The 26,349-nt window shown below is 41.7% G+C and overlaps 3 protein-coding genes across 11 annotated transcripts in view; 2 read left to right on the top strand and 1 right to left on the bottom strand.

Annotated features, from left to right (window-relative positions):
* The first annotated feature begins 1,642 nt into the window (after window positions 1–1,642).
* cmtr1 (cap methyltransferase 1) lies at window positions 1,643–14,877 on the top strand. 2 transcript variants are annotated; one of them, XM_086264115.1, is made up of 24 exons: window positions 1,643–1,711; window positions 3,845–3,949; window positions 6,679–6,845; window positions 7,014–7,172; window positions 7,296–7,388; window positions 7,480–7,551; window positions 7,710–7,804; window positions 8,010–8,082; window positions 8,185–8,383; window positions 8,488–8,606; window positions 8,720–8,816; window positions 9,891–10,023; window positions 10,328–10,507; window positions 10,595–10,651; window positions 10,751–10,808; window positions 10,919–10,987; window positions 11,187–11,318; window positions 11,522–11,647; window positions 11,862–11,953; window positions 12,120–12,188; window positions 12,384–12,431; window positions 12,568–12,680; window positions 12,799–12,907; window positions 13,780–14,877. In XM_086264115.1, the coding sequence occupies exons 2-24, from the start codon at window positions 3,850–3,852 to the stop codon at window positions 13,913–13,915; spliced, it is 2,496 nt and encodes an 831-aa protein (XP_086120241.1). In that variant the 5' UTR covers window positions 1,643–1,711; window positions 3,845–3,849; the 3' UTR covers window positions 13,916–14,877. The 2 variants fall into 2 exon arrangements, with proteins under 2 accessions (XP_086120241.1, XP_086120240.1); XM_086264114.1 differs by lacking the exon at window positions 1,643–1,711 and adding an exon at window positions 1,718–2,165.
* Window positions 14,878–16,452: 1,575 nt separating this feature from the next.
* hebp2 (heme binding protein 2) lies at window positions 16,453–21,473 on the top strand. Its single transcript, XM_086264304.1, has 5 exons — window positions 16,453–16,555; window positions 16,734–16,870; window positions 18,276–18,411; window positions 19,042–19,222; window positions 19,377–21,473. Exons 1-5 carry the CDS (start codon window positions 16,453–16,455, stop codon window positions 19,561–19,563), a joined length of 744 nt encoding a protein of 247 aa, XP_086120430.1. The 3' UTR covers window positions 19,564–21,473.
* A 1,946-nt stretch (window positions 21,474–23,419) lies between these two features.
* nhsl1b (NHS-like 1b) overlaps window positions 23,420–26,349 on the bottom strand; it is a 101,203-nt gene continuing 98,273 nt past the window's right edge. For all 8 annotated transcript variants that reach the window (XM_086264084.1, XM_086264081.1, XM_086264082.1 and 5 more), the window contains one exon: window positions 23,420–25,899. In XM_086264084.1, the coding sequence (XP_086120210.1) occupies window positions 25,224–25,899 (676 nt within the window). In that variant the 3' untranslated portion in view covers window positions 23,420–25,223. The remainder of the gene's footprint in view (window positions 25,900–26,349) is intronic.

Below are 26,349 nucleotides of genomic sequence, written 5' to 3'. Positions count from 1 at the left end.
TAGGCATGTAAAGAATAATAATGTGCGCTACTGTTTTATTTTTCTTCACCCTTCCAAACTAACCATACTTGTTCAGTCTTTTTCTAACTGAACTTTAACATTTAACATGCAAACTGAGGCCTGTAGAGTTTGAGATGTAGCTCTTGGGGTTTTTGCAGGTTCTCTGAGCATTGCATGGTCTAACCTTGGGGTGAATTTGGTGGGACACGTGCCTGAATGGTCCAGACCAGCAAACATCTGCTTTTATAGAGGTGTTGACACTTGCTGATGATCCATTAATTAAGTGCATTTAATTAGCAATGCCTGGCTGCTACTTTCCAGCTGATGGGGTGAGGCAGAATCAATAGATTTGTGTTCTAGCAATAAACATGCCTTACTATGGAAAAAGCCATCTTCACTGCTCAGTAGGAGTCAGGCCTGCTATGTAATAATGGTGACAGTGTTATTGTCCTGCAGTTCAAAAATTGGAAAATAAAAACTGTAAGGAAGCAGGACTCTGGTTATGTGTTTGGTGTCACGAAAGTGAGGATTTGACACTTGCTTCCAAGAAGGATTTCACAGACTCGGTGGTAGCATGTGACTGACAAGCTGCATCACAGAATGAAGAATGTGGAAACTTAATAACTCTCCACTATCCACAGTGCTTTGCTCGGTGCTCGGATTTTAAAAGTACACCAAAGGGAATATAAATTTAGCCTGTGGAAGAAAAATTATTTTCACTCCGTGTGCAGACTGTCTGGAGCCACAAAGGTTATGTTCACTTGTTCCTGAGTGCCTTTCTTTCTCACAGGAAAGTATACAAGATACTAATATTTGTCTTGAAGGGAGAACAGCTCAGGATGTCTTGAGTCACATGCCAGGAACAGATTAGCTCAATCTTATAGACATGCAAGTGTGATTAAAGGAACCTCTAATCACTTAATCACTCAAAAACAGTGCATTTTAAGTTTTATGTAAATTTGCCTTCGATATTATTAGGCACGGATAAATACAGATTCCTTGAATGCGACTTCAAGCTGCCTAAAGCCAGGATGTTGACCTTAGTATAAGCAGACACAAGCGAGTCATATGATTCTGCAGCAGACTGAACCACTGTAAGAGAAATCCATATAAAGTCTATCAATAATCTGTTATTCAGGAAAATTGTGAGGCTAGTTTTAGGTGGGTACCTGAGAACCCGAGAAGTACATAAAGATTATTGGACATTATGGGCTTAGGAGTGGGTTGAACTGGGTAAACAAGTCCCTAGCAAGCGTGAGAGTGACTCCTGAGAAACAGTGATATATGGCCAATAAATGAGATCAGACGAGGAAGCGTCAAAATGTGTGTGTGGTTTTTTTTTATTTTTTAATTTAACAAACACAAATACAATATGCAAAAAACAGGCCTTTTTCAGTTACAAAAGAAGCATATGTAAGTTCATTAAGAAAATAATTCAGGGCATTTTTTGTCCATCATATAGCACTAAGATCTAAAAAAAAATAATAATAGTAGCATTTTTTTTCTTTTTTTTTTTTTTTTGCTAACATACTCAGATTATTTGTCAGAAAGTCTTTAAAATATGTTTAATTGTTAAGAGAAATAAAATTTCAAACAAAAAACAAACAGGAGAGGGCAGCAACACTCCAGTCTAGTCTGTCTGCCTCAGAAGAAGAAGAAGAAGAAGAAGAAGAAGAAGACGTCTTTACGCATCATTATTGCGCGTCCTCAGGTAAAGAAGGACCCACGAAGGCTCCAAAAACAACGCGGGCTAATGTAAACTTCGAAACCGTATAGTCACTACAAATTCTCCATATAAATAAACTGTAACTGGGAAAGCCCGAAGCATATACGGATGTTACGTTCTGTCGATGCTGTGTTACAACAGAGGAGTGAAGTTTTCCCTCCGAGCTGGTAAAAACGAGCCGGCTAACGGAGCTAGCTACCGACCAAAGCTGCTGTGGCTGCGCAGTTTCGTTTCAGCTGAACTCACCGAAAACACCCAGTAGACCTGCCAAGTCTGTTCTCGTTAGCTGACCAAATATACTTTTTAAATCGACATGGGTCAGTCTGCAAGACACCTGCAGCGAAAGCAGTAGATAACGGGTCATATTTGAAGTTTTTTTTCTCTCTCACCTTTGAAGATTTAACGTTTTATGTCCAGTCCTGGTAACGCAGGCTAACAGGTACTCCTCGGGTTTCCTGTAACGTTAACTCTGTTCTGTTTATGCTAATTTTCAATGTAACTAAATAATTTGACCTGCTTATTATATTCTTAATTGATGTTTAGCCGTGCCTTATAGCAGCTATCATAACAGGAAATACACAACACTAACTTTGCGCGTTTCTTTCTTTTTGTTGTCTTCATATTGAGCATTCATATTTTATAAAACATTTAAGGGTTACAGCAAAAGTTTGTTTCTATCCTCAGCTTTTTTTAAAATTGTTTTGACAGCCTAAAGCGACATCTTAACCATAATACAAAAATTGTCGAGGATGAATATTTTTTAATTAAAGTGATAATGAAATCATCAACTTATTCTATATCAAAGTGATAAACTTGGATATAGATATAGATTCTTAATTTTTTAGTGAAATCACTGAGAATCACTAAGCCACTAGTCTTGAGCCGTCTCTCATTTCTTTATATTTTGCTAGAAAAATGGGATAAAACATCTGCGAACATAAATGGAAATACAGTTTAAAAGGCACAGCGATAGTTTGTAAAATTCAAGAAAATAAATAATTAATATGATCACCTTTACTCTCAACATTGCCTTGAACTCTCCATGGCAAGCTTTCTTGTAGTTTCTTTAAATAGCCTTCAGGAATAGTTCTCCAGGGCTTTTTTGAAGGACATCCAAGGCTCTTCTTTGGTTGTTGGCTGCCTTTTGTTCTGTTTTTTATCAAGATGATCCCACACTGCTTGAGCAATGTTGAGGTCTGGGCCTTTGGGAGTCCAATCCATGACTGATAGTGCTTTAGTGTGCGCTTTTACTGAATTAGCATTGCGTTTGGGATCATTGTCATGCTAAAAAATAAATGAAGCTGTTGCCAGTCAGATGTGTTTGAGATGGTATTGCGTGGTGGATCAAACTCTGGCAGGACATTAATTTTGATTAGATCTCCAACACCACTTGTTGAAATGCAGCCCAGAACATGAAAAGCCTCCATCATGTCTTACAGATGGCTGTAGACACTCACTGTTGTACCTCTCTCCTGACCGCACTTCATACTGTCAACAGTTTGAAACAAAAGTTTTCATCTTTAAGTATGGCTTCTTGACAGCCAACCTTCCACTGAGACCATTTGTGATGAGACTTAAGTGAACAGTAGATAAGATAAGATAACCTTTATTAGTCCCACATGTGGGAAATTTGTCAACTGAAGGACTTGATGCATCTCTCAGGGCATGTCATGTGCTGTAGATAGTTTTTTAGGTCTGCTATTTCTTTTTTTTTTTTTTGTCCTCCTTGTGTCCAGTTTCCACAATTAAAAATAAAGGAAAGAAAGTCTGGCTGTTCGTAAGCAAAATATGAAGAAATGGATGTGTCTTAAAACTTTTTGCAAAGTCCTGTATAAATATTAATTTTGTCCTGTAAGAGCTTGTTTGACCAAATGTTTGTTTTTTAATCCATTCATCAGTCACTAAATTACATCATTAGTAAAGAGTTCATAAAATATGAGTCCATCTCATACATGTTTGCATCATGTGCCTTTGCATTTTAGTTGATATGAACTTGTGCTTTAGTCATCGTAGTTGTAGCAGTTGCTTTATTCCCATCACATATCTTTGTTTTCTGTGTTATAATCTGTATGTTGTTATTCTTATTTTTTTACTGTTATCTTCTTGGCTCTTTTTCAGCCGTAATGAAGAGACGAGCCGATGTGTCTTTTGCATCACTTCATGGGACAAAGAGGCATCGTGATGACAGCAGTTCAGATGACGAGTCAAGACTATCCCGTCAAGGTAGATAATTAAAACAAACAAAGACAACAAAAGAAAATAGTCTTATATATAGGTACAAACCCGATCTTTTCTTACTATAGTTAAAACTGAAGCACCTACTAGAGATTTTTGGTTATACATGGGCCAACAGCACACTAGTATCTCAGTTTCTATTGTTAACTAAATCATTAAACCAGGCGAAGATCATTCCTGCCTTCAACTGCCCAACCAGTTTTATTTTATATGTGCTCTGAAATTCTAAACTAAGGATGCCTCTCAAAAAGCCCCTGCCACAGCAGCAGCAGCATACAGATGATTATGTGGAGGAAGGTGCCACTGCAGACTCTGGGGAAGCTGACTTTCAGTTTGAAGTTAGCTCCAGTATGTCTGCTGAGCCTAATCTGGCCTCTTTGGCCAAGGCGAATAAGACATTCATACAAATTCAAATGGAGAGAGATAAAAGACAGGAAAAGAAGGCCGCCAAGCAGGAGGAGAAACTGGGCGTACTGTCACGTCAGGTCATGCAGCTTCAAATGGACCTTGAAGACGTCAGAGCCGGTCAGCCAACACGAGTTCCAGCCGGAGAACCTACGTTACAAAGGTTAGAAGAGTCGGACAACATTGAACATTACCTTTCCACCTTTGAAAGACTGGCAGAGGTCTATAACTGGCCACGGCAACAGTGGGCTGTCCGACTAATTCCACTGCTGACAGGGAAGGCGTTAACTGCTATTCTGGCCATGGACCCAGCATACACCAAAGACTATTACCTGCTGAAGACTGTTATCCTGAAAACGTATGAGATTAACAGAAATGCTTACCGCCAGAGCTTCCGATCTTACAAGACACCTGCTAAAGAATCCCCCCAAGAATTATATGCACGTCTGAAGCATTTGTTTTGCAAGTGGGTGGCTTATGACACCTGCACAAAAGAAGACATTATGGAGAAGATGGTCCTTGAGCAGTATCTTAAAGTGCTGTTCCCAAAGGTGAAGGCTTGGGTCAAAACACACAACCCAAAGACTGCTCAGGAGGCTGCTGACCTGGTTGATGCCTACTTGATTGGTCACAAGGGACCAAGGGTTAACTGCTATGCTGGCCTTCTCAGACCAACACGGGGTAAGTTTGGGGTAGGTGGTGGTTCAGCAAACTGTAGTAGACTATATTAAACCCTTCTGCTTGGTAAAAAACAAACACACAAAAAAGTGTGCTCTGTTTAAAATCCTGTAATATTTACTTCCCAAGATACACTCTCTGTCACTTTTAGTAAACATACTGATAAACGGGACATTGTATCCCAAATACGTTCCTAAAGAACTGTGGGATGTAGAAGACAGTACCTGTGTGTACATAGATGTAGTTTGAATTTGCCCACTGTATAACTCTGCAAGAACATGAAGTACATACTTTACCATGACTTTCGAAAGTAGCAGCAATTCCTGAGTTGCCATATCCTGTTCTTATTCTGTTAAATCTAATACAAGAGAGTAGCACCACATTGTGTGGGAACATCACCAGGGCTAGAAGAACGTAATCAGAGGCTCCAGAAATGTTAGAAAAACCAGCGTTAGTTCAGCTAGACCCTTTATGCTCAAATTTGGCCACAGGTGGTTTTGCTCGGATCGTATTCAGTCTCAGTTCACTTCTGGAGAAGCTACACCAGTAACACACGCAAGCTAACAACGTGGATCTCAAGGGCAGCATATGAAGAAAGGCTGGAGAGGTGCAGAGGGCAGTTTGGAGGAAATGCTGGTTCTGTCCTCAGTAAAGGAGTTACCTTTTCTCAAGTGGAAAAAGTTGATCCCATCATGTCTAAAGTCAAGTGATACTTGGACCTGTGGGTTGGTATACAAAGTTCATTCCTAGATTCTCTACACTCTATAACTTGACAAAGAAGAACCAGGCCAGTAGGGTTCAGTGGATTGTGTGGAGTGGAGTGTGAAGAGCCCTTTCAGACCCCTACTGAAGAGTTACAGCAGATATTCATTGCTCAGGCTGATGCCTGTGACCTGGGCTTTGGAGAAGCCCTGCTGCAGGTTGAACCAGGAAGCATGCATGCCAAGTATTTGAGGATGCAGAATGAACGCCTTGGCATAGAGTGGGAATTGGACTTAAGTGTGACTTGTTGGGAAAAAAGTTCATCCTCTAGAATGGCAACCAAGCACTATAATCACTGAAGAACATGAGAGATACCCCCTCCAAGATAACAAGGTGCTTCCTGGATGTGCAACCCCTTTGACAATCTCTACAAGAGTGTAAAACAGAACTGCATAGCTGACTGCCTCTCCAGGATCCCGCAGGTGTTGTCTTCAGCAGGAGGAGGGGGAAATTGCAAGTCTAGAAAATTTACATTTTCAACACACTAGCAACTCAATTATATTATTCTGTTTCAACAAGCCAGCAAAATCTCATAAAAATATCAACTACATGGGAAAAATGAGTGCATGATTTGTTCCTGTAAGAGGAGCTAATCATAAGTGTGCTTCCACCCCATTGAGCCTGTTCTCATTTACAAGTATATTAATGAAGATATGGTCAGCCATTGCAAAGAAGAATTTTGACCTAGTGAGAGTCCTTTCCAGGTGCAGTGGTATACCAGGAATGGACATGAGGCTGTAGCTTTTAAATGTATTTTATAGATGCGTAAGATGGTCTAAGATTGTTACATTTGATGGATAATTCGTGTGTGTGTGTGTGTGTGTGTGTGTGTGTGCGTGTGTGTGCGTGTGTGTGCGTGTGTGTGTGTGTAGACTCTAGTCAAAATGACTCCCTTAGTGACCAGGAGGATCAAAGACCCGGGTTCTCGATGCCCTCCATATCATCATCATCATCATCCTTTGATACCCAGGACAATGACGCCCCCTCGCAGGCCTCCGCCAAGTTCGCTATGTACAACAGTGTGTCACAGAAGCTCATGGTAATGTATCAAAACCCTCTCTAAGCTGAGGTGTTTGACAGTTTCTATGTATTTTAAATTTTTGGGGGGGGGGGTTTTCAACTTTTCAGAATATTTCCAAACAACAAAGAATTTGACCTTTGAGTTTTATTAACTTACTTGATTTTTTGCTATTTCTTACACTTTCAGGCCAAAATGGGCTTCAGAGAGGGCGAGGGTTTGGGTAAGTTTAATCAAGGACGCAAGGAGATCGTGGAGGCTTCTACTCAGCGAGGGAGAAGAGGTCTGGGTCTCACGCTGCAGGGTTTCCAGGGAGAACTTAATGTTGACTGGCGCGATGAACCCGAGGTAGGCAGTAGTCCTTTTTGGCATTTGTGTTTTTTAATCTTTAGGTTTGAAATAATATATGTGAATGATCAATTAACTGTCACCTGATCTCTGTTTTGTCTCTTTTCCTGTTTGTCTGCACAGCCCAGTGCTGTTGAGAAGGTTGATTGGTTCCCAGAATGCACCACAGAGATCCCAGACGCTGATGAGCTTAGAGACTGGATGATCCAGGGACCGGTAAAACCAGAAACTCAGATTCTCACTTACAGATATGCATGCATTGCTTTTGCAGTCTATTTATATAATTCCTGATTTTCACTCTGGACAGAGAAAACTTAAAATTGAGGATGAGACTGAGTTTTGCACAGAAGATCTTTTGCACACTCTTCTACGATGCAAAGTGAGTTACATCAAGTATTTGCTTCTGTTAAATTTATTCCCACAGGGTATTTAAATTGTGGCAAGTGTACACCGGGAAAAAAATGATGGAAGGGTCATAGATAACACAAGTTTACATATTTCTCAGCTGTGTAATCACTGCGCCTCTGTGATGTTTAGTCAATTTTTGATGACCTGGAGGGCGAGGAGATGAGGAGAGCGCGGACACGCTCCAACCCTTATGAGACTATTAGAGGCGGTATCTTTCTCAACAGGTCAGTCTTTCGGTAGTAAAACACAGGCAGGATGAGTAGCCAGTGTCAATAATATATAAGTAGTTTCCTTTTTTAATAGTAGTTTGCTGCTATGAGTATTAATTTAGGTTGCTTCTTACATTTTTTAAAATTTTGCACAGCATTCTATGGCCTGACAGTCGTTTAAAGACAATGATGAGCTGTATTATGTGCGTTGTGTATTTAGAGCAGCTATGAAAATGGCCAACTTGGACTACTGTTTCGACCATATGTTCACCAACCCAAAGGATTCCCAAGGGGTGAGTGGGTCAGCTGATTAATACTGAACTTTTTTAGTTGTATCACAGCACAAAGTTCCATATAAACAGATGGTGACATAAATCTTCTGTCTCATTATGCAGAGACCTCTGACGAAGGACCGCGAGGGCGAGCTTCTTTACTTTGGTGATGTGTGCGCAGGACCTGGAGGCTTTTCAGAATATGTGCTGTGGAGAAGACGCTGGCATGCCAAGGGCTTTGGCATGACGCTGAAAGGACCCTGCGACTTCAAGCTGGAAGATTTTTATGCAGCACCGAGCGAGCTGTTCGAGCCTTATTACGGTACGTTTACAAAACCCGCACGTCACACCCAGGGGACAAGAGACACGGCTTTGTGTTTCCAGTGATGAATGATTCAGTGAAATCGTCACCTCTCTGCATCCCAGGTGAGGGAGGCGTGGAGGGTGACGGTGACATCACTCGGCCTGAAAATGTGACTGCCTTCCGAAACTTTGTCATGGAGAGCACGGAGAGGAGAGGGCTTCATTTCCTCATGGCAGATGGGGTAAGACTAATATTTGTAGGATATGAGGATAAAATAAAGGTGGACAAACTTCACAAAGGTTATTATGGCTTAATGTTTGGATCAGTTTCAGTATGGTCTCTGTTTTTTCCCAGGGCTTCTCCGTGGAAGGCCAAGAGAACCTCCAGGAGATCCTGAGCAAACAGCTGCTGCTTTGTCAATTCCTCACTGCAATTTCCACACTCAGGACGGGTATGCATGTCTCTTTAAAAGCTTGTAAATTGACACACTCACTAGTGTTCTTAAACTTTCTCTTTAACCACCTGTCACAGTACAGTGCACATGTGCAGTATGTTTATAACCCACATTATAGCTGTGTCCCAAAACATAGGCTGCATCCTCCCGAGGCCGCATTTGTAGACCAGTTACGTCACAGCGACGCGAAGAAGGCTGTCTTCGCGTCCGGTCAACAAATGCGTCCTCCTTTTCCCCAGATTTGAAGGATGGGTCGGGTGTATCCTTCGTGGCCCACCATATCCCAGAATTCATAGCACAGCCCAGCCAATTCCAGTTTCCAACAATGGCTGCCGCTACTAAGTTTTAATCTTAATCTTATTCATCTTTATGGGTCACAAAATATACTTTTAAGATATTTTCAGGCGAGAAAGTAGCTGTGTAAACTTCAAATATCTGCTTGGTTTATCAAGACATCACATATTTGCAAAAGTGCTGGAACGTTTTCGGAGACGTCTGTTACCCAAACCGCTCGATAGCAAGCCGGGGGGTTCAATGGTCACTCGAGTTTGCGAGAACAGCAGACTCCCGGCTTCATTGTTTTCAGGCCCCCGCGGTCTTTCGCTACTCAGGCTAAACATGATATATAAGTCGCTCGGATAACTTAAAAATGTTATTGTTGGGCTTTTTTCAGTGTTTTATTTGTTCCTGAGTAAAACGGTTTATCTGAGATCAAAGTTATTAGATTAGATTAGATTAGATTAGATTAAATAACTTTATTAATCCCTCAGGTGGGTTCCTCTGAATAAACGTCAGACAAAAAACTGATTAAACAGAAGTGTGAGATGGTCGAGAATTTACGCCAGCTGTTATATTTTAGATAGCAAGGAGCAGACGGCCGAGTTTATTAAACTCCACCGAAACAGCAGTGACGCAAATCTGAAGGCTAGACTGTCCCATTTCACAGCCTCGCACTTCTGGCCTTCTCGGTCTTCGAAGGACCCGGCTCATGTAGACCGCGAAGGACAGGTCCTCAGGAGGATGCAGCCCATGACTTTGGACACAGCTTAAGTCTCACTTTCTCTCCCCTAGGTGGGCATTTTGTCTGTAAGACTTTTGACCTCTTCACTCCCTTCAGCGTGGGTTTGGTGTACCTGCTCTACCTCTGCTTCGAGAGGATCTCACTCTTCAAACCTGTCACCAGCAGGCCTGCAAACTCTGAGAGGTGAGCCCACGTTATAATGTGTCTTTGTACATGTGAGAATACAATGAGAGTGTGTTTGTAAAATAGCTACATTTTCTGCCACCTACACGCTACACTTCAGAAGCTTTTGTGGCATCCCATTCACCAAGATGGGCTCATAGGGATAGCTCGCCAGGGTAAATTGTGCTGCAAGTCTAAACTGCTGCAGATTAAATCTCTCAGCTCACTGCAGGGAAAGTAGAATGATCTATAGATCCGATGTAGGATTTATGAGGGGGTTTATGTAAGTGAGGTTACAGATCTCTTCTCACATTGTCATCCACAGGTACATTGTGTGCCGTGGCCTGAAACCCGGCTCAGACGCAGTCAGGGAATACATGTTCAGAGTCAACCTGAAGCTGAACCAGCTGAGGAACACGGACAGAGACGTTACAGAGGTGGTTCCGCTGAATATCATCAAGGATGACACTGACTTCTACCAGTTTATGGTCAACTCCAATGAGAGGTAGAAACACTCAGAATCCACAAAGCCTTCAATCACTGCTCATGAAACACAGTGACTGACAAAGATGGTGTTTAATTGTCTCTTCAGCCTTTGTGCAGTCCAGATCAAGGCCTTGGCTAAGATCCACGCTTTTGTTGTAGACTCGTGAGTAAACACTGTTGAACATTTATCTTTGCTGCACTATAACCACGTGTTTGACATGGTGTTTTTGTCTGGAAACTGACTGGGTTACACTGTCTCTAGGAATCTCTCAGAGACAAGGCAAGCTGACATCAGGAAGGAGTGTTTGAAGCTCTGGGGAGTGAGTACAGAAGCCGATATACATACCAAACTGAAAGAGAATTTTGAAAGAATGACTTAAAAAAGACAAGTTTTTATGTGCACTTTATGTTTATTTATGTCAATTTTTAGGTCCCAGACAAGGCCAGAGTCGCTCCTACTTCGTCAGACCCAAAGTCAAAATTCTATGAGCTGATTAAGGTCAGTTAATAAATTTGGGTTTAAATCAAATCCTACTGGGTACTGTACAGCGCTGATAAATGAGCTCTGCCATACAGACCGTAGAAACGAATGAATAATTAAAAGACAAATGATTTTTTCATGTGAAACAGTGTTATAAATAGGCTCATTAAACTTCTGAATGTGTCTCACTTTCTGCTCTTTTTCTGCTTCATATCAGAGCTCAGACGTGGAGTCGTTCCAGTGTAAGCCGACTCCTCTCAACTCCACCACACTCGAAAAGTTGCGCCATGTCATGGACTACAGGTGCATTGTGGGAGGTGGAGAGCAGATCTTTCTTCTAGCACTGGGGGTGAGTTGGATGAAAAAATGTGGTTTGTGTGACACGGAAAACAAAGCATAACAAGAAGCACTCCAAGACCTCAAACCTCCACCAAGGCAGTGTCATAAATTCTGTTGTGTTTGCTCTTTGTTTTGATTGAACACTGTAACTACCCCAGAGACTTTACCGTCTGCGCGACTTTGATCAAACCTGGTTTTCGATGACTTTTGCAGAAGTCTCAGATTTACACCTGGGATGGGAAAATGCCTGTGCGCTGGAAGAAAATGGAGAATTTCAAGCTGGAGCTGCCAAGAGATACACTTCTAAGTGTAGAGATTGTCCAAGAACTAAAGGGCGAGGTGAGAGAATGGACTAAAACTCTGTGACAGACTCAGGTTTTCTTATCACTTATTATTCTGATCCTCTTGGACTCAAATTTTCTGTTTAAACATTTTTTAAGGTATCGACCTTTTACAGCTAGCCTCAATCAGAATGCGTGACTTGCATTGCGGTTTATGTGCAGCTGAGTAGGATGCTTTCTGAGCTGTGTTACGCTCTCCCTTTGGTCCTCAGGGCAAAGCTCAGCGCAGAATCAGCGCAGTTCATGTAATGGATGTGCTAATACTGAACGGCACTGATGTAAGAGATCAGCACTTCAATCAGCGGTGAGACATTTTTATCCACTAGCTTAAAAATGGGTCTTTGTATGAGAAAAAAGTAGAAAATCATTAAAAAGACTAGTAATGTATTCCCTGTATATTCAGTTTTATATTGTAATAGTTTCAGATAATCTTCGTTGTGTCTGCTAAATGATGTTTGTTATGTTTCCAGGATCCAGATGGCTGACAAGTTTGTGAAGGCGGTGGCTAAACCCAGCAGACCAGACATGAACCCCATCAGGTACTCCCATCTGCCTTCTTTTAATTTTATTTTCTTACTAACTAAATATTAGTTTATGCAATCTCACATGGTTTATAATACTTAAAAATACTGCTTCCAAGTACTGCTGTGGTAGTTGTGATCGAACGCTGAGCAGAAATCTTACTTGCAGTTTGGTAAATTACAAAGATTACAAAGCATCTTTTTTCCCCCCAGAGTGAAGGAGGTTTACAGGCTGGAAGAAATGGAGAAAATCTTTGTCAGGTATGGGAAGAGAACCCTTTGAGTAGCTGCCGTGTATATTTACTACTGCAGCTTCTTAGATTTGTCCTGTTTTTCAAGATCAAGGCTCCTTTTATGGCGCTTGTCAGAAAAACTTGTCATTTCCTTCCCCACCCAGACTAGAGATGAAAGTGACAAAGAGCTCAGGAGGTGTCCCACGTCTGTCCTACACAGGCAGAGATGACAGACACTTCCTTCCCACGGGCCTCTACATCATCAAGACTGTCAATGGTCTGTATGTTGTGATTTGTTTTAACTGCGAGCACAAACAATGCTGCGAGCAAAATGTCTTTATTTATTTATTAGTAAGTAAATAAATGCGGGATTTCTTTTCTCCTCCACCATTCAGAGCCGTGGACGATGGCGTGCAGCAAAAACTCCAAGATGAAGTTCTTTTATAATAAAACAACCAAGGAGTCGACCTATGCAATGCCACCGAACTCTGCTGCTCCTTTCCAGTATGTAGCGTCCTCTTAATTTCTCTCTTTATTCCAGAGATTCACATTTGAAAAAGTTCATATGCTTTTTAAAATAAAAATAATAAGTGAATGTAAATATTTTAAGATCTCATAAGTAGGGCTGTTCGATATAACGATATATATCAGATAACGATAAAAAAACGTCTATCGTTTCATTTTACGCTATCGTTTGTTTTGTGGTGTCGCAAAATAAACTGTTTATGGCAATATTTTTTTTATTGTTTTGATGGTCACTGTAGAATTTCTTAAAGTTCTCTCTTTCTCTTATATTTAGTAACCACATTTAGTAATAACCACACTACGGATGGACAAGCGACTGTTTTTATGCGTTGTCATTAGCAACAATGATCATGTGGCTCCGCCGTCCGCTTGTTTACTTTCCACATAAATCTTTCACAGTAAAGCTGAAATTCCTGTTGAGATTTTTCAAAATAAACTGAATCACGTGACAGATGAGCAGCCAAAAAGAGCCGTCAGGTGCTAAAAAATAAACCTTAGAACAGGCTTTTCCCCGAAGCACGCCGTGTAATAAATACTCACGAAGAAAATTGCGGCCGTTTCAACTTATGTAACACTCGACTCCAGGTACACGGCGCCCAGCTGAAAACACTTCACGCAAGTCGAGTTGCCCAAGATTCACAGAATTAGCTGAAAATGTAAACTTTTTGTGATGTATATCGTTGTCGGGACGATAAATGTCTTCTATCGGGAAATTAGATTTTGGTCATATCGCACAGCCCTACTCATTAGCTCATGTTTTATTCACAATAGAACACAGGAAACGTGTTAAACAGCATTTAAGCTGTTTCACTATTTCATGGAAAAATATTGACAAATTCTTTTCCTTGCAGCGTGTGCCACTCCGAGCGGCTCTTCTGGGCCTGGGTGGATGGGGTTATAGTTCATGATTCTCAAACCAGAGTGGACCCTGAGAAACTGTCCAAAGATGACGTGCTGTACTTCATACACCAGCATTACCAGCCCTGAAAGACTCCCAGTCACAGGGCTTTGTCAGCTGCAGACTGTACACAGAGTGCGCTGGATTGTGAAGCCTTGGCAAAGAGTACAATCCAGTTCACTAATCGTCATTTCATTTAACAATCAAAGGACGGTTATTAAAATGACTTTACAGCTGATTGTTTTTATGAATCCGTTGCTTACTGTCTTGTTAAATATCAATAAACTGCTTTATGACCCTTTGGAAGGTACCTCCATGTTATCTTGTTATCAGGTTGGAGTTGTTTGCTGCTGTTTTTAGCAGTGGCATGTCCTCGTAAAACTGACGTTTGACAGACCGGTCTATTTTTCAGTCTTTTCCACTTCCTTTGACTCGACCTTTGATTTTGAATTGTAATGAGTAGCATTGCCTTATAGGACAACATGGAGACAAAGGTGTTTGCTGTGCCCTATAGATTCAGTTTCTCCAGTTCCTCCTCAATGCCACTCTTGTTTTTGTGCACACTGCATTAGCAGTGATAGATAGGGTCACAAGGTCAAACTGTGAATCCACATCTGTAATTATTCTTTCTTCTTACCATGACTGGTCTTCTAAAGAAAACACACGGGTCTGTTTGCCTCATCTTTACACTAACAGTGTCGCGGTGCTTTCCTTTGCAAAACTGTGTAGCATGTAAATCACCCTTTAAGTCGTTCTCACAGTCATTTCAACGTGCATTCAGAGATGGAGCAGCTCTCTCCTTTCCACGCTTCTCTGTCATCTAGACTGTGGGAGTGAAGTTTGGAAGGTGTCCCCTTTAGTTTTGAGGTTGTTTGTACCCCACCTGCTCTTTAAAATTGTGCCTCCATATCTTCTAGTTGTGTGTCTGGTTTTTGTTTTGTTTTTTTTAATGCTGCAAATGAGTTATTTTTCTGGTGTAAATTTAGCTTTCAATCTCTTTGATGTAAATATTAATAAGTAAATAAATGGGAGATGCTGTTCCCACAATATATGTTCAACTGCCTGGTGATATTGGGTGGAGACAGTAGTTGGAGTAAAGGCTGGATTAAGCTGTTAGAAGGCAACGGGTGTGCTCATATACCAACCAAATGACACAAGTGCACACAACATTTTGTAGCTTAGTTGTTTTGCTCACAGCTTTAGAAATGTGGTCAGGCTGTGGGAATTTGTTATTGTAGATTCAGTAAAACCCAATTTGAGCCCAGTATAAGAGAAATAAAGCTTTGGGAATACTAATCTGTTCACTCTGGAAGCATGAACCATTATGAATCTATTTCACCTGCTGTGTAAGTACAGGCATTAACAAGTGCAGGTCAACCCTCAAGGAAAAGCAGTGGTTTTGCAGGTGGTTGCCACAGAACTTGCCTTCTCCTGTTTTTCAGCAGAGTCTCAAGAGCTGCACGGTGCTGGTCTGTGAGCACTGGCCCCACTAAAGGATGGCAGAAGCTCATGCTGGTCCTTGTTGAGTCTGTTTCTGATAGTTTGGTCAGTAACACACAGGTGAGTAGCCTGCTGGACGTCATTGTGCAGGCCTCCAGCAGTGCTCCTCCTGTTCTTCCTTGCACAATGGACCTGCTGGGTTGATGTTCAGCATATCAGGTCTATCCATAGATTCCTCCACTATGGTCCACTGGTATCTCTGGATGTGCCTTCATAATAATAAAAGATCTGATCCTCTGGGTCATTTATTCCACATTAACTTTCTGAATCCTTTCAGTTTCACTGGCAACTCATAAGATTGAGAGTCACTTCTATTAACAGCAAATTGTCCTCACAGTTCTGCTGCTTTTTACACATTACACAAGAGAAACATTGTCTTTTACTCTTTTACCTTCAACTCTGAACACAATAAAATCTTATTTCACTGGAATTTTCCAGGCACGTTATCATTTCATTATCTTACATCAAAATAATACATCCCAACCAATTAGAGTAGAAGGTTATTATAGATTACTAAAAGTAGATGTGAAAATTGTTGCTGTTAAACTGAAATTAAAATAAAATTGGATGTAAAACCTGTACTGAAATAAATGTATACAGGAAAACTTATGAGTTATGAAAGAAATAATCAAACAGATGCAAAGTTTCAGTAACTGGTTTAAAAATCTATATATTTCTAGTAGAAGAATTGTTGTAAATGACTTCATATATAATTGATTTGTCATGATAAAAAGTCTACATGATGTTAAGCAGAAATTGCAACAAATAAAACATAGTTCTATAAAAACTTTGTAAGTGGCTAGAAAGGACTGAGCTGATTACAATGTAGAGCACAGTATGTATAATAATAAGGACAAGGATACTTTCAAAACAGGTCATTTCTTTATTTTACATATAAACCCTTTTATAAAGCCTGTTGACCACAGCCTGTATACTAATATAAGCAAAGACATTAGACATTAAATAACACACAAACACACACGGAAATCACTTTTTGGTACGAAAGGGTGTACACATTCATGCCAAACCGGTTTAAATTCAGGCTGAAGTTGAACTTTCCAAGAGAAGGCTTGTATTTACTCGGGGCGTGTCCTATTGTGACAAGACAATCGGTCCGCCAATCAAAATGCGCATTTATGTAACAGGAAGAGATGTTACGAAAACAAGCGCTCCTAACAGCACACACCTTGTTCGCCCAGACATCGGTTACCAAACACTCGAGTTGACTGGTAATTATGTCTTTTTCTATCTTTATATGTTATTATTTTACTGTAAAAAAAATAATTTTGCTGTGTTTTGATAAAAAGCTACACGTCCACCGAAATAAGAAAAAAAAGCGATTGCATTTGTAGGAAGTTGTTGAATAACCTAAGATGCGCGGTTTTACATTATTGTTTAACTTTGCAGCGGCTGGAAAGCTGAGTTTGCTTCTGTCTTATCCTTGGAAAAGGAGGTTTGGATCATCAGTCATGCTGAAAGCTGTGGGACAAGTGTTGTTCTCAACTGGTCTGCAGAATCCGAAATTCACTGCAGAGGAGAAAAAGGTAAGTGCTCTGCAGTTTAGCTCATAAAACAGAATATTGGACCTTTGGTCTGAGCTTGTCCCCACTGTCACGGGACAACAGGGTGATGTGCATTAAATGAGTGCTTGATGTTCAGTTGACAGCAGAAGAAACCACAGTAAACTTGGTTAAACTATTAACCCCTGTGTCGTGTGTGCACTGCGTTATGCATATTTCCACTTTTTGATTTTTTAGTTCTTGTGATGCTGAATTTATCCAGTAGATCATCCAGATGTTTGTGCTAAATATAAACAAGAATAAAGACCAATTCGAGAAAGTCTTGTCTGATATAAGATTTGTAACTGATTAACGGCCCTTTTTTTGTTGCATTATTAATTTCATAACGAGCTAAATATTTTCAAGTGGTGAAATGTGTGAACTGCAGGCAGGTCAGTTCACACCCAGACTCTTCTGTAATGAAGCTGTGCTATTGTAATAGCACAGCTTCATAATAGCACGTATACAGCTGGCATCATCTGGATGCCAGCTGTATACGCTGGATAAGCTGTATGTGTTATTCTAAAACCTGTATATACAGCGGGGGTGGAACTACAGGAGGGGCAGACAAAAGAAATGTCTGACAACAGAAATTTTCCATTTTGCTTTAGTGCATTTTAAATGAACGTTGGCCCAGAGAAGAAGGTAGTGTTTCTGGATCATGTTTCATATATATATTCATGGATAGTGAACCGTGTTCATAGACAGTGATTTATGGAAGGGCTCCTGAGTCCATGCAGTGATTTCCATGACAGACTCGTGCCTGTTTTTAAAGCAATGCTGCCCGAGAGCACAAACCTCACAAGAATCCAGAATTGATTTTGGGGCCTTTTCTCGTGCGCATGGAGATTTCTCCAGATTCTGAGATTTTTTTGATATTATGTATTGTAGATGATGAGATATTTAAAGTCTTAGATGTCCTTTTTATTCTGTGTCATGTTACTGATGTGCTGACAGTTAACCTAATTAGTGCAAAATTTTCCTCCAGATGTTACTTTTTAACACCACCAACACCACCTTGAAACATGTTGCAGCCATCAAATTCAAAATGAGCCAATGTTTTTCTTAAAAGTTTTATATTTTCTCAGTTTCAGCATTTGATATATTTTTTCTGTTCTATTGTAATGAAAATATGCTTTTATGAGTTTTGCAAATCATTGTGTTATGTTTGCTGTGTGAAATTTTCACACAGCAATTTTTTTCACACAACTCCAGTTTTCTAGATTTGTGGCTAAATGAGTCATATTTTTGTTGTAACACACATTTGAAGAAAAAATGGGATTGTCTTTTTCACAGTTTCGAGGTATTTTGTATACATAATCTTGGATATTTTTTAAAATTGCTCATTAATAATCAATTGTCATCCTCATTGTGCGCCTGTGTGTGGCAGGGACAGGACTATGAAATCCGCACCTACCAGCCCACTAAGTGGGTGAGCACCTCTGTGAGCGGGATGCAGCTGGAAGCAGCCTTGTCTACTGGCTTCCGTAGACTCTTCAACTACATCCAAGGCAACAATAAAAACAGTGAGTTTCATGTTACTGCTATCACCTTCACGCAAGGTAAGCTGAGCCTGTGTTGCTGAGGCTGTGCGAGTTTTATTTTGTGGCGCTGTGGCAAATCTGTTACAAAACCTACACGTCACAATGGCAGTATTTTAATGTTGCACAATAAATTTACAGAGAACTGGGGTTCCAAGGCATCAATGGATGGAAAAGTCAGAGAAAGTGCACTTTCGTTCCTGCTCAGCACTTTGCAACAGTTCCTCCTGTCTTACTTTTGCCTTGCTCAGCAGTTTGCAGCAATATTTATGAGAATATATATTGTTTGTGTTGCTGGCTCCTGAGGTCAGCAGCATAAGGAGATTGTGATCTGTAAACATGGCGTTTAATCCCATTCATCTGGCGCACATCATGGTTACAGCCCAACCATCTGTACAGCTGTCACCATTCACCAAAGTTTCGATTCACCAGCTGGTGACTGATAGTTCGTTTAGGAAATTTAACATCTGTAAATCTTACACAAGCTGGTTATATTTCAGCCCTATTATCATCATCATCATCATGTTTGGCATGTGCGGCTACTCTTTTTTTTTTTTTTTTTTTTTTTTTCTTTTCTTTTCAACAAAAGAACCTCCTTTCTTGCTGGTTCTATAGAGGCCAAAGTGGAGATGACGGCCCCCGTGACGTGCTACGTGAAACCCGGGGCCGGCCCTGCATGTGAATCTCAGTTCACCGTATCCTTCTACATCCCAGAGGAGCATCAGGCCACTCCACCCGAGCCCAACGAGCCCGAGGTGTTTATAGAGCACAGGAAGGAGTTGACGGTGTATGTCAGGTAGGGTACAAACAGAGCCGCCAGGTTAGACTTTGGATTGTTTATTTTGTGAAAGTCCAAAACAAATACAGTGATCAGCCATGAGTGGTTTAGTTTTTTTTTCTTTAAAAAAAAAAGAAGAAGAAAGAAATCAATCTTTTGTCTATTCCTCCAGGACATACGGTGGTTTCTCCAATGATAACATGAAGCGTGAAGAGCTGCTGAAGCTTATGGAAAGTCTGAAGAGGGATGGAGTCCAATACATCGAGAAACCGTACTACGTAGCCGGGTACGACAGCCCTTTCAAACTGACCAACCGCAGGAATGAGGTTTGGATCCTCAAGAACGAAGAGGAGCAGTAGAGCGTTCCTGGGTCACTCTATCCTATCAAAATGTTAGTGAAGGGAATTTAAATGTGATGATTTGATACATTTCTGTTTGACCAGAAACAAAAGTTAGATTTGTTACTTACACTAAAAGTTACTGATTACTCACTGAAAAACTTGATAAGGAGACTAATTATACGACAACTAGAGGTCCTGTCGGCCATGTGAAGCAATATAACCAGCAGGTGGAGCCAAGTAGTCAAGAAAATGTTTCTTATGTTAACAGAAAACCCCACAAGTACGTCTTAATTTAAAAAAATATATATTTTTTTAATGAATATTTTCAAAATACACTAATTTTAGGCTTTTGATTGTGCATGTTGCTAACCTCCTTTTTCACAGCAGATGTTTGCGCCTGACAGGGCAGGGACAGCACCCATGTGACTGATAACATTCACAGTGTGAGCCGGGTCCAGGGGGGGCAGTGTAGGCTGGCTCACTGTGGGAGCACACTGTGTACCTTTCCTGTGTGCGACGGACACGAAGCTTCTTGCTTTTCATTTACACTCCCACACTAGCAGGTGAGAGCAGCCACGTGTCACTCAGGCGACGCTGCTTAGATTTGCCGTGTCATCAGATGTTTCCATCAACAAAGATCTGTTTAAGTCATGCTGACACCATAAATATATCTATTTTAGGATCACTGGCTGCACTCAGAATATGTGAGACTTTCAAAAGTAAACCAGAATATATATATATATATATATATATAGTCTTTCCTGCAGGTCTTGTTGGAAGACTTAGTGAAAACAGTTAACCCATAATCATGAAACACAATTTCAAACAAACAGTTTCAGCTGCTTTTTCCTGCAACGTCAAGTCGAAGCCTTTGCTGTGAAAAATGTTCAAATAACATGGCAACTAACTGCTACTTGTTTACACTCGCATATTGATGTGACAGGACTGTGTGTAGGAAACAAAGAAAGCAAAGGAAATGTTCGTAGTTGGGTTTTTAAGTCAGTCCTAAAATAATACTAGTGCCTTTATGGACATTAAAACACAGATAAATCCAGTCATCGCTGTGTGTAAAAGTGCAGTCTGACGGCTATTAGATGCAACTGTGAGGCTTTGTCAGTTAGAGTTACGTGAATCAGCAGTCAAAATGGGGGGAAAAATAGTTTTTTGCAGTTTAGTGAGGACTCGCAGTCCATAAAAAAAATAAATAAATAAATCTACACAAAAATTATCAGTGCATCTAAAAGTGCAGAAGCCTCATATTTGTTTTCACTGAACTTTGGAGTATAATATTTGCACACGCCACGAGTTCAGCCTGTGAAAATGTGTCTCCTGGTACTTGGATTTGAGTCGCATTAAGAAAGGGATCGCATCAAATCCATTATGACCAGAGGGATCAAGTGCAAGGGATTAAGCATTAAACATATTTTGACTTTGTAGATCAGCTGCACAGTTTAGCAGAAGGTTTGTGTTGTCAGTCAGCTCTGGGAAGGTGACTCTGCCTGGCAAGCGGCCGAGCGTCGGTAAATCTCAGTTTATCTGCTCTCAGGCCTCACTTACTGCCACTGCGACCGCATATGCATCCATTGTGATGAATGGCTGGGCCCGTCGCAACACGTCTCATAAGCTGTCATTTTTGTCAATGAATATAAATGTGTGTTTAACCAGCTTTGTGCTCAATTGCTCAGACTGACCATTTTTGGTTTAATATTGACAGAGAGCTAATAAAAATGTGCCTTTTTTCTTTTATATCTTCATATGATCATTAAGTGTGTGTGTGTGTGTGTTTATTACTCATAGTAGTACTCGGATGAAGAATGATGGCACGAGCAATGCACTGATAAGAATATTGGGAAATTTGAAAGTTTACATAATGTAAATTGTCTTATCTAATCAATAACTCATGATTAAACCATTATTCGGATCATAAATGTGCGTTTAAGTATTTGTCATTTGTATTTCCTGCTGGGCTTTTTCAGTCACAGATTCCAGTTTCACGTGTTCAGTAACAGATAAAATCTGGATCGTCCTCGGCGCTCGTATCGATCGTTTGTCAGCCGCGGCTCACTTCGCCCTTCCTCACCTCACCTCACGTCTCCTCTCGCGCCCTCAGCCCGATGTCTGCTGAGTCACTCATTTTATTTGTGGCAGAATTGTTCCCAATATCATGTTCACACACTCAGCAGAAATTATGTATTTTTTTTTATCCTCTGTTCATGCATACACACACGCATATTGATCTCGTTGGCCGTGCTCAGCAAAGCGAAACATGCTGTGGAGGGGATCGGTATAATGAGGCTCACTGTTTTAATCTAAACACCACAGTTTTGTATTTTAATTTTATCTCCTCCCCTCCAGCCTGGCGGAGACTAGAGCTGATGATGTGAAAGTACTTTCATTTTCTGGTGAGATTAACTGGAGAAATTTACTGTTCAGTATGGACGCAACAGAAACTGTGTGGATGTAGTATTCATATCTCATAATGCACATGTAAGAACTCTTTGTCTTTGAGATTAATATAACTCCTGCCATTCATTAACTATAGTACTTTGGCTCAGCTGACTGGTGAATGAATGCTAGAGTTTAACACAGTTCAGACAGAAACACCTAAACACCAGTATTGGAAAGGTTTGGGTGAAGGGAGTTTACATAGCTGCTGTAAGTGGGTCCCCAAAAACTGTTTTCTTCTGTGGTTTAAGCCCTTATGAGTTAAAGTGGATAAACTAAGTATTTAGCTTGATTAAAACACTTTCTTCTACTATTATGCTTTTTTTTTAAATAGCATTCTTGTTGGAATCTTTAAATACTTTCACATTGTAAAATTTTATGCCCTCCAAATCAGTCCATCCACCTTTCTTTCACTTATCCAGATTTGAGAAGGTGCTGGAGTCTATCCCAGCTGTCATATGACGAAAGGTGGGGGTACACACATAGGTCACACCTATGGTCAGTTTAGACTAACCAAATTACCCAACATGCACGTCTTTGGATTGTGATGAAGCCAGAGTAACCGGAGAGAACACGCTCCAACAACTCCACACAGAAAGGTCCCAACCTGGATTTGAATCCATGTGAAAATTATTAGCATGAAAACGGTGGTTAGCACTATTGCCTCACAGCAAGAAGGTCCTGGTTTGATTCCCCCATCTGACCGGAGTCTTTCTGTGTGGAATCAAGTGCAAAAAAGCTAGATGTTTAATAAGTGAAGCAGCACTCTGTTCTCCAGCCTAAACACACGTGGTTACTATTCCTGGCCTCCCTGCGATCAGCCCTGCTTTATTTGCCATGACTTATAAACACTCTCCATTGAGTGGTCTTGAATGTAAAAAGACGAGGGGAAGCGGTGAAGTGTCAATAGTGTGATTATAGCTGCGGGGAGTTCATATTGATTCCTGTCTCGCAGCCAGATGGACGCTGCGTCAGAGGGCAGGTGGCTGCTGAATCAGAGGTGACGGGGCTTCATTTAAAATACTAAGACACTGTCTGCGTTTCTGTTCCCCTGAGAAGACTGACGGGCCAGTGGCGCAATGGTATTTATAGGTGTCTCTCTGCAGGACGTTGATGCAGGAATATTGAGAAGTTGCAGCGTCCTGTCTGGATGGCTCAGCGCTAACTGGGAGTCACGCGAGAGGCTCTAACCTAGTGTGTCCTAATAGGATGTCCAGAAGGAATATAAGTGATGACCCCTGCAGAAGGAGCAGGGTGAATAATGGGAGTTTTCCAGATGACGGACGAGTGTGGGTGCCATGGCGACGGCGCTAATGAGGCTGTGATTTGGGGTGTTGAGCAGGCAGATGGCCGTGAATCTCTCACACGCGCGCACACACACACACACACACACACACACACACACACAGAGAAATGACACAGAGATGCGTTCTTTAAATATCACCTTGTTTTTATTACACAGACATACACGAGAGCGTTAGCAGCCTGCCTTCAGCTCCACTCCCACTACTTCTTCTGTCCTCTCTGTCTTTTCACAAGCACAGATGCTTTCAGGAGCGCTCAATCACAGCCTGGTGGGCTCTGGGAGACACATTATTTGGTCACAGGTGATTAACACACAGGCTGTTATGGCTGTTAGGAGGTTATGAAGTCTCACGACTGTCACCACGTTTATTCAGCCATGAGCACCAGTGTGGCATGACTTCAGATTAAAGGCTGGTTAAAATTAATATAATCTTTTTGATGCGTCTTTAACAGAATAACGGCTCGCTGGGGTCAGCCAGCTAAATGTGGCTTTTTGATTTCTCTGGTTAACCCCTAACCTCTCTTTCCTGTGCCTCAACCACCCGTCAGCTGACTCTGACCAGTTAAACCATACCGACGCCCTCCTATGTGAAAATAAATAATCTACGAAAAAGGAAACCACTCCCTTTCAGCAAACAGAGGGTTCTAAAAAAAATGTACAAAGTCTTTGAAAATAGGTCAAGTGTGACTTAAAACTCAATTCTCTATTTATTTACATATAGAACCATATAAAACTGCAAAAGGATAAACAGAAAGGTCAACAGCATTATAGAAATTATTTAGAAATCTGCCCCCACAGGGTCTGGTGGATCTTCTCGGAGCGTATGCACGGGGGTGTCAGACTATCGGATTGCTGTCACGTCCAACTCCGTTTCATTTTTCAAGCTCTTTGGTAACCCACACGATCACTAAAAGATAATAAAATATTCTTTTACTCTAATGTTATCATTTCTTACTTAACTTCCAAACACGTGACATGACATGATGTAATTGGTTTATTAAAACATTTTTTTTTAATTCACCAAGAAAAAAAAACTGTGCACAGTGCAAATTCTACAAACTAACTTTTATGAGCCTTTTCAGAGAGTAATTTTGATGTTTTGGTTGAACCTTCGTATCCCCCAACAATTTTTCCACACTGTTCCCTGTCACTAGGTGGCAGCACTGAGCCCTCTGCACTTCCTATGGACCCCTGAACACACCAGCTCTGCAAACTAAAACCACCGATCAAAGAGTGGTAACCGTAGGTGAAGTTGTACCGCGGAGCCACCTGCTGTACCACGTCCTCGCGCCCGTTCCACATATTGATTGGCTGTTTGAAGCCGACACTTGCAAGCCACGGTGCTCTCAAACACTTCCCACAGCCAGCAGAGGAAAAGCAGAAACTGAAAACAGGCGAGCCTCCCGCACACTTTTACATTCCACTCTCTCCTAGCTACGTAGCACCACAGCAGCAAAGTTAAGCGAACAGTCAGTGACTTCTCCATTCCTTCAATTCACTTAAGTTTGCCATCTTAACTTTTAGTCCTTTGGTGAAACTAAAAGGACTCCTGCGGGATGAAGTTAGAAAGAAAAAAAAAAAAAAAAAAAAGGCAAACAAAACTAGGAACACCAGGTCTAAAAGAAACACTATTCTTTGAACAAAAAAAGGTGAATCACCAAACGAAGGAAAGAATGAGAATCATGGCAGTCTTAAAAAGCTGGAGCAGGTCCACTTCTCTGCTTCAGACTGCGCTCTGTCCGGTCCGTGATGGAGCTGCATCCAGGTCCCGCATCAGGACCAGACATGTCCACTCCCTCAGAGGGGCGGGGGTGGAGCTCAGGAAGGTGTCTCTAGAGGGCCTTGTGTTGGGCTCCTCTTCCAGCTCCCTGCCTGGTTACAACGAATAAGTTCAGCTCCCCAAAGCTAAGGGGCGGCTCCTGCTCTTTTAACTTCTGCTTTCTTCGGATAAAGTGCCATTGGAGTCTTTGAGCACAGGGACAGCCTGAGCTGCTGGCTGAGACAGACTTTCTGCCGTGTCTCCGTACTCGCTCTCAGCCAGTTCCCCGTCCCGCTCGCAGATTACTGTCATCGGGCTGCTGAGGATTCGGCTGCGGGCGTTGTACTTGCTGCTGGCAGCTGAGGGCGGCGTCCGAGAGCGCCCGTACTTAAATCCGCCCATTGAAAAGGGCGACGAAGTCGGCGAGGACAGGGTAAAGACATCATAACGGCCCCGCTCGTCAGCTGCCCTCTTACCCCGGCCCGGGGAACCGGCCGGGCTGTGCAGGGCCATCGGTGAGGAGGGAGAAGCAGTGGGGAAGTCCAGCGCCGATTCGGAGCGCGTTCGCTGGGAGCGTGGGTCAGTGGAACGAAGCATTTCGGCAGCAGACATCCTGAAACTGGTCTCAGAGCGGCTTCCCTTTTTCAGGAGAAGTGCCTTGAAGGTGTCGCTGCTGGTTGAGGACTTGCGGAGATTGCGCTGGATGGATCCCGACTGACGGGGCAACGACGACGTCATCCCTGGAGACAGGCTCGTCGGGGTGGTGGGTGGAGATTGCGAGTGGCTCCCAGGCCGGGTCTTGTCTTCCTCGGACTCCTTGCGACCCAGGACCTTGCGCTTTGACCTGTGGAAGAAAAGATGATTTTAAAATAGTCTTGAGGAATTCTGCTGAGTGAGCGAGCGGAAGCACGGCTGATCAAATTATTTTAGGGCAAATAAATGCTGACTCGACAGAGCAAAATACAGGACTAAGTTACTGGGGCAGTGTTGTCAGGGAGCAATGAGCTCAGATTTAACTATTCATCCACGGGATTTCACACATGTAAGCCCACTCTTTTTGATGTTTGTGCTGCAGCTTAAAAAAAAAGATTACATTTAAAACTCTGCTGCCCACGTTCCACAAATCTTTGTCCCAAATTTGCCATATGTCAGCACTGCCCCCAGCAAACAAACATGGCGGCGTATCTCGGAAACAAACCAGGGCTAAGGAGCAGAAGAAGAAGAGTTACACATTTCAGGTTAAAAGAAATTCGGTGAGGTTTTACAGCAGAAGCTGCAGAAGCTGCAACGCTGC

Source organism: Aulonocara sp. 'chitande type north' Nkhata Bay, linkage group LG15 (assembly GCF_057382095.1).
Source record: "Aulonocara sp. 'chitande type north' Nkhata Bay isolate Kocher_YH1m ecotype deep benthic linkage group LG15, A_spYH_male_GT1.1, whole genome shotgun sequence".
In the NCBI taxonomy this organism is placed as follows: Eukaryota; Metazoa; Chordata; class Actinopteri; order Cichliformes; family Cichlidae; genus Aulonocara; species Aulonocara sp. 'chitande type north' Nkhata Bay.
The sequence above is the reverse complement of the archived record's forward strand: the minus strand, read 5'-3'. Positions and strand labels throughout refer to the sequence as shown.